At 42.6% G+C, this 7,227-nt stretch overlaps 1 protein-coding gene across 1 annotated transcript; it reads left to right on the top strand.

The window, feature by feature from the left end:
• Positions 1 to 365: 365 nt before the first annotated feature.
• Positions 366 to 6,248, top strand: LOC126986737 (NOP protein chaperone 1-like). The gene is made up of 4 exons (XM_050843110.1): positions 366 to 457; positions 3,302 to 3,382; positions 3,694 to 3,836; positions 5,366 to 6,248. Exons 1-4 carry the CDS (start codon positions 403 to 405, stop codon positions 5,633 to 5,635), a joined length of 549 nt encoding a protein of 182 aa, XP_050699067.1. The 5' UTR covers positions 366 to 402; the 3' UTR covers positions 5,636 to 6,248.
• Positions 6,249 to 7,227: the final 979 nt, after the last annotated feature.

The raw sequence follows: 7,227 nt of genomic DNA, 5'->3' as shown, positions 1-7,227 counted from the left end.
TGCAGGTCTGACACAAGTGTGCTCAGTATCAGTGGACCCGTAAGGCTGTAAAACAGAAATACAAGAGAGAGCATGTGCGAGTGTTTGAAAAGCGCGGCGAATAACAGGGCCAATAATGGCGTCCACATCTTAGGTTGTCCGACGGTACTCGCTCTATCAAGGTAGAGTTTGTGTGTGTGTATGTCAACGTTACCAGATTGTCGTACTCGGCATACTTTTTTCGTCTGCTTGAGGCCCAAAACTGTCGAGCCTACACTGATAACGATATACACATACAATTAGAGTTCAGATGGTTAATTATCGATGTTTTTCTACAATTGTTACGGGTCAGAAACAGGAAAATACGATGTTCAGAGTACGATAATCTGGTAACGCTGGTGTGTGTGTGTGTGTGTGTCCATCATGGCGGCGCCCGTAAACACGTCCTCGGACCTGCTGGCTGTGACGGGGGACGGCAGTGAGTGTCCCGCAGGGTAGGCCCCCTAGGGGACCACCAGGGTTTTCACAGGGGCCCTCAGGGATATAATTCCAGAAGTGCCCCCGTCCCAAAAAAACCCGTGTTCCCACAGGTCCCCCAAGATCGTTTAGGGCAGGGGATAGGTATAACTTGAAGAGGCAAAACTCGAAAAGTAGACATTTGCGACGGAAATGAGGTACAAAATCGTGCAATTCACTACATCTATCACCAGAAAAACATGAACCGCGTGAGAAAATCATTGGTTGGGTAAAACTGTAAATTGTCTTAATACTGATTGTGGGTCGATTTTATTTCAGTGAATGCGCTGCAGTGACTAATAACTTGTGGAAAACTAGAGACTTTCTAAATATTAATGTGTAAAGTTTATGAGCGCTCCCAACCACATTGTATTATGGCAGCAGGGGCGGTCAAGTCAGGCCCAGGTGGTTCACAGGGAGCAGCATCAGGGGTAGCTAATGGGTTTAATAGGGACTGTAATTTTGTAGCCGAGTGGTCAGACTTACCCTGCATCCCGGGGTATTAAATGGCTTCATTCTCACCACAGGCTCAAGGGCCAGTGTGACGGAGATGAGCACCGAGGCCATGCACAGCTGTGGTGTATGCCCCCAATTTACCCTTTTTTACTATTTTAGCTGCAATAGGCTACTGTTTTAGTGGTGAGTGGTTACTTTCCCAGCAGCAATAGGTTGCAATTAGTGTGGTGTTAGGTTTCTATCTGTTAGGTCCTGTTGGCTTCTAAATAGATATGGAGATGGCTGAACGATCTACGCTGCTGTGTTTGTTATTTGTCCTGACAGACATCACGCAATGCAATATCTGCAATGCATTTGCTATAGTGTTTTTGTGGCTGTTTTCTGGCAAAAAAAAACAACTGTGAGGCTAATCACTGAGTAGTGTTTAGTAATCAAAATTTAGTTGTTTGCTGAGTAAATCAAATAAATTGGTGAAAATAGTAGTACCTTTCATTGCTTAATGAGTTAAGGACTATATATAACACGTCATCATTTACTTTTATAAAAATAAAAATAAATCTTTGGTGGGACATCTCCCGACAGGCAGGCGGCTGCCGACATGGTACCTGGTACAGTGTCAAAATTTGTCCACACTGTGTTTGTAAACAAAACCAGCACATGCACAGATCAATTTGGGACAACTCACTACAAAGGGACTGAGCATGACACCACACCGGGGATCAAACCCAGGCCTTCAGAAAAGAAGTCAGGCTGCCCTGACTTCTAATCTGAATGCACAGGTATGATTCCTGGTATTCAGTTCTGTATATGTATTTCAAGATTTTTTTACCGTTATTGCAATTTCTCTGATTAATCACTGGTGGTTGATACTTTTTATGTGATAGTTTTTAACTTGCATATCATCAATATGATTACCAATTCTGACAAATTAAGATTTTATTACCGAACTCTGGTGTTTGACACTATTTCTGGTAGATTTTATAGTATTCTCATCATTGCTATACATTTTTGTCACTGAATAGTATGATCCTGAGATTTGAACAAATTAATGACGATAGGTTAAATTGACTCACTCTAAAAAGCATCCTTAGAGTGGCATATAATACCCTAAAGAATACAGTTGTTGACCCCCTTAAGCTGTGTCAGTACCGACACTCACAAGCACTTGGCTATTTTCCACTACATTTGCGTCCTGGATTGATGCATAAGACTTTCTTGTGGTGTACATATGTTCATTTGAATGGGAACCACAAGGAGGAAAATACATTTCATCGGGTGAGCTGAAAAAGACTACACTAACCAAAGGATGGGACAGCAGATAAAGGGAGGAGGGCGAGGTGGCTAGCAGACACTATTGTAGTTGCCAAGTGCGGTTGGTTCAAAAACTATTCTCGGTCAGTTCCCAAGGATTTGACCCTCTGACCTTGTCCGTTATATCCGAATGTAAGGTCACAGTACAGCTGCTTAACAACACGTGACTACAATAAACAAAATGTCCAGCACCCATGCGGCCACCTAGCGGGTGTTGCAGACACTAAGCAGGGGAAGGAATCTATTGTATGGGAAGACTTTTGTTTCAATGCCTAAACTTGGCCAGGCATATGTCAAGCAACTGCCAGACTTACTGAGTCCAATATTTTTTACCTGGATTCTATTTCAATTCCCAGACTTGACCTGGCATATGTCTGACAATTGCTGGCTCCTGGATTTTGTCCAACCAATCCAATATCTGGGATATCAAGGGTTGAGTGTATTTATTTAAGTACGTACCTGCCAACTTATTGAGTCTATGGGTCTAAGTACTATTTCAAGTACATTAAGCAATTTTTTTTACCCCAAGCACAAGTATGAGTACAAATTTATCAAAGAGTATGCCGGTACTTCAGTATGAGTATTTGTATGTGGACCCAGCCCTAAAATATGCACATCAGTTCTTCCGTTCATGAGTATGAAAATTTATGTTTACGGGTGAACAGGTGCAGGTGCCACTTGTACTTCCATGCTGTCTGAACTGTGCTGCACTGGAGAGCTGGTGGAGCCGAGTCATTTATTTAGTAGGTTATGTAACTAGATTGGTGATGATAGATTACTAGTTTAGTGTCTATGGATTACTTATTCAGAGGCGGTAGGTCACTATCCTGCAGGTTAATAGTTGGACAGACAGGTTTGGTTATTGTGAATATTGGTCAAAACTTGAAAACTACTGGTTTCCAAAAAGTGGAGTCACTTTCTGAAACAGGTGATCTTCCGGTATGATGCTACGTTCACTATGACTTAGATGTAGATGTTCATTCCTACCACCATCACCACCACCACCCTAGGAGTGACCTGCATGTGTGGTTTGTTTCAGGCACCAAGAGTGTGGTGGAGAACCTGCTGAAACAACCTGACAGACGACCTCCACAGGACAAGCCACGAACTTTTAAAGTAGGTAATGTTGACAATAATTATGATGATTACTCTCCATAACCCTTAATATTTTTTGTTTGCATATTATTGGTCTCTTTGTCAGCTTGAAGTCAAGGGCACAGTGCTCCACTCAAAGATTGTTATGAATATGCATAGAACAGCTGAATGAATGTTTGTCTCAGTATAGTCAGACATTAGCTACGTATAATAACCAATAGTATTTGGCCTAACTGAACACTTTAAAAGCAAAGAAGGTGTTTGCTACCTGCAAGAAAAAAGACATCGTATCATACAAATGATAAGCTATTTCCTCACCTGCTGATGTACAGGTAGCCAGGAGTCCCCTGCTGGACCAACTACAGACCTTCTTGCCAGAGTTTCAACGGTCCACTGAGCAGCTACTGTCCCAGCCTCCACAGCAGCTGCACCATCTCAGTGTCGAGAACACAGATGATGATGCCAGAGTTGTAGAGATGGTTAGTCTCCTGCTGCTTGAGTCAAAGAGAAAGGAGAAATTGCCTCATTGTATTAAAAATAGTAGTTGAGATGCACAAAAAGTAAAGTTACTTTTGAATTATAATGTATATTGAGAATGCAGTACTTAGCACATATGTCAGTCACTGATATTCTAAATTCATTGTGTCACTTTCCTGTTTGAAGCTGTAAGAGATATTTTATATTGAAGTAACAATATCCTTTGCCTATAACCTCTTCAGCCTGTGAATTGCATCCCTCTGTAGTATAGAATATGAAGTAATATTATGGCATTAGTTATCATGGAGTTTTAAGTGAATTGAGTCAATCATACATCGTTGTTTGTTGAAGCTTTAATAATTTCCTTGCAGTAAAAATTTGTCACTTTAGTTAATGAGAAGTATGTAATAAGTTTTAAGTGAATTGAGTCAAGCATACATTGTTGTTTGTTGTATGGTTGTATGAGAGAAATGAAACCCAGAGTGGGGGAGCTTGGTCCAGGGCTGAAAGTGAGAGGTATGGAGGAGTCATTGGTTGTGGGCCTGTTTGCAGATGATACAGTGTTGTTGCCAGAGAATGAGGGGACGCTGCTGAGGATAGTGGATGAGTTTGACAGGGTGTGTAAGAGGAGAAAGCTGAGAGTGAATGTTGGAAAGAGTAAGGTTATGGTATTTGAGAGGGCGAGAGAACAGGTCATTGATTTTGCAAAGCTTTACAGAGTTAGAGCAGAGGGTACAATGAAGTGTAGGATAAGATTAGGGGAGGAGAGAATGGAGGAGGTGACTGAGTTTAAATATTAAGGGACTGTTTTATGTAAGCATGGCAGTAGGGAAGGTGAGGTGAGGGCAAGAGCAGTGAAGGGCAGACAGGTGGTGGGTGGATTGGAGAGAGTTATGAAAAGGAAGAAGTGTGAGCATGGAGGTAAAGAGGAGGATAAGGAACAGTATTATCCTGCCAACTCTGTCATATGCGTCAGAGACGTGGACATGAAATGCAACACAGCAATTGAGAATACGTGCAGTGGAAATGAGTTCTATAAGACGTACATGTGGTGTTTCAGGATGGGATGGAGAAAGTAATGAAAGCGTGTATGAGCGGTTTGGTATGGGTGTGACCACGAAAGGAGTAGAATGTGGAGTGGGTGAAGCATGGTGCATTGAGATGATTTGGACATGTGATGAGAAAGGGATAAAATGAATTAGTGAAGAGGGAGGGGGTGTCAGGGGAAGACCACCTGTGAAATGGATCAGTAGGGTGAGTGAGTATTGGAGCGAGAGAGTTGGAAGTAGCAGGATTGAGTGTGCTGAGAGGGAGTGCTAGAACAGGGAGAGATGGAGACATTTCTGCTGCAGCCACCACCTGGAGGGAAGTTCCCGTGACGGAGCAAGGCATCGGAGGTATAGATAGATAGATGTAATAATTTATAGATAGACAAGCTTGTTATCCATATATTATACAGCAAGATTTTAAAGCCATTCATATTTTGTGGTACAGTAGCTCACCATTGTCTGTTTTGTGTCCCACTTAACAGAACCTCCTGTTGGGGCAAGGAGCACCCAAGGACAGAGGGGATGATGGGCAAGGCATCCACAATTCAGGGGAGGAGACTAGTGACAGTGACTCAGATGATGACCTGCTGCAGACAAGAAGAGTGACAGCTGAGAACCTGCAACTGCCCGGTGAAGTTCAAGGCAAGCGGCAGCAAAGCCTCATACAGGTGGTGTCAGAGAGCTGTGAAAGGGAGGAGGAACTGTCTGATGGAGAGGTGACAGTGGCATCTTCAGCCTCTGGGGAGCGATGAGTGTAGTCGCACTATTATCCCCTTTCACATTACACCCATGCGTGTCTTGATTTGCTTCACAGTTTTACATGGATCGAAAATGTCTAAGAATGTCATGGGTTTAAAAGATGTGAGACTCGCAGAAACTGAAATGGAATTAAAACAAAAATAAAAAGGTTGATAATTTTGTTAAAAGATACTTTAGTAAAGGAAAATGTAAGAGAATATTGCATGAAAATTGTATGTCTCACAAAACTAGGAAAGGACCTGTCAAGAAATGAAGTGATGTGGAAAGGAAGAGAAAAAGTGATCACCAAAAAGTTAAGTAAGAGATGTCAGGGAACCATGTGAAAGATGAAGTGTAATGCCAGGAATGTTCAACTGTATAGGCATAGCTGTAGACTGTGATGCATGCCAACAGTGGCATCTTTTTTATACCTACTTTTCAAAATTTTATGTGTAATATTTATTTTTAAGGGAAGGTTAGTTGGGGCCTTTCTTGGTACAAAGAGGAGCTGAAGTTGTGCCAAAAGAAAGGAAATTTCTGAAGGCGGAGGAGCCAAAGATAACACTGAGACAGCCCTGGGTTACATGAAACATTGAAGTGTAAAATGAATAAAGATCAAGCAGCAAAGGATCTTTGGGTAATATAGAGGAATGGCCAGTGTTTAACCCTTTGCTGTGCGAAAGCCTGGTCGGGATACCAAAAACACATGTTTTCACAAGCGTTTCCCGCCACCCGGTGATAACGTGTACATGGAGTCTGTCTCAGCCAATAGAAGCATCTTTCATCACACACTCCAGCCAATCACAGCTCTTTAGTTTACCTGGCAGCTAGCTGGGAGCGAGAGAATGTGCCAGTGTGGGCTGAGAGTCAAAAATGAGTGAATTTCCATAAAATTGCTCCTCTTCTCACCCCACCCACACCTAACACAATGGAGGCAAGTTTACCAAAACCTTATAGCACATAGCTAAATAGTTGTACTACATGCTGGTATTTAGGGGGTTTTGGGTGAATACCAGCAAATTGGGCAAATAGCCTGCACGGGTACTTCTTTAATCCAACTTTACAATGGATGGGTGTGTCAAATATTATTATTATTATTTTTTTTTTTTTTCAAGAGTAAAAGTGTCTTAGAAAATCCTCAATTTTAACATATTAAGAGGGTTTTTTGATACCTCCACTATTTCTATGAGTTCCCGGGAAAGGGTTAACACCATCATGTGGCAAAGCAGGGGAGGGAGACAAGCTCAAAATTGAGGGGCTTGTCCACCTTCTTTCCCATGAATGCGGGGGTGAGGCAGGGTTGTGTCCTTGCCCCATCACATTTCAACACTTGTATGGACTGGGTACTGGGCAGAGTTGTGGACCAGAGTCATTGCAGAGCATCCATCGGCAATACCAGGGTCACTGACCTTGTTTTTGCCGATGATGCAGTAATCCTGGCAGAGTTGCTGGAGGTTTTGGTGATGGCTCTCGAGGCACTGCACGAGGACTGCAGGTCTCCTGGGCCAAGACCAAGGTACAGGTGTTTGGAGGCTTGGTAGATGAAACAGTACAGTCTGTTCATGCGTGAGGTGAGGACGTTGAGATTTCAGAAAGTTTCACGTAT

This window comes from Eriocheir sinensis, chromosome 62 (assembly GCF_024679095.1).
Source record: "Eriocheir sinensis breed Jianghai 21 chromosome 62, ASM2467909v1, whole genome shotgun sequence".
Lineage (NCBI taxonomy): Eukaryota > Metazoa > Arthropoda > Malacostraca > Decapoda > Varunidae > Eriocheir > Eriocheir sinensis.
Note: the sequence above shows the minus strand (reverse complement) of the source record. Positions and strands in the feature narration are given on the sequence as shown.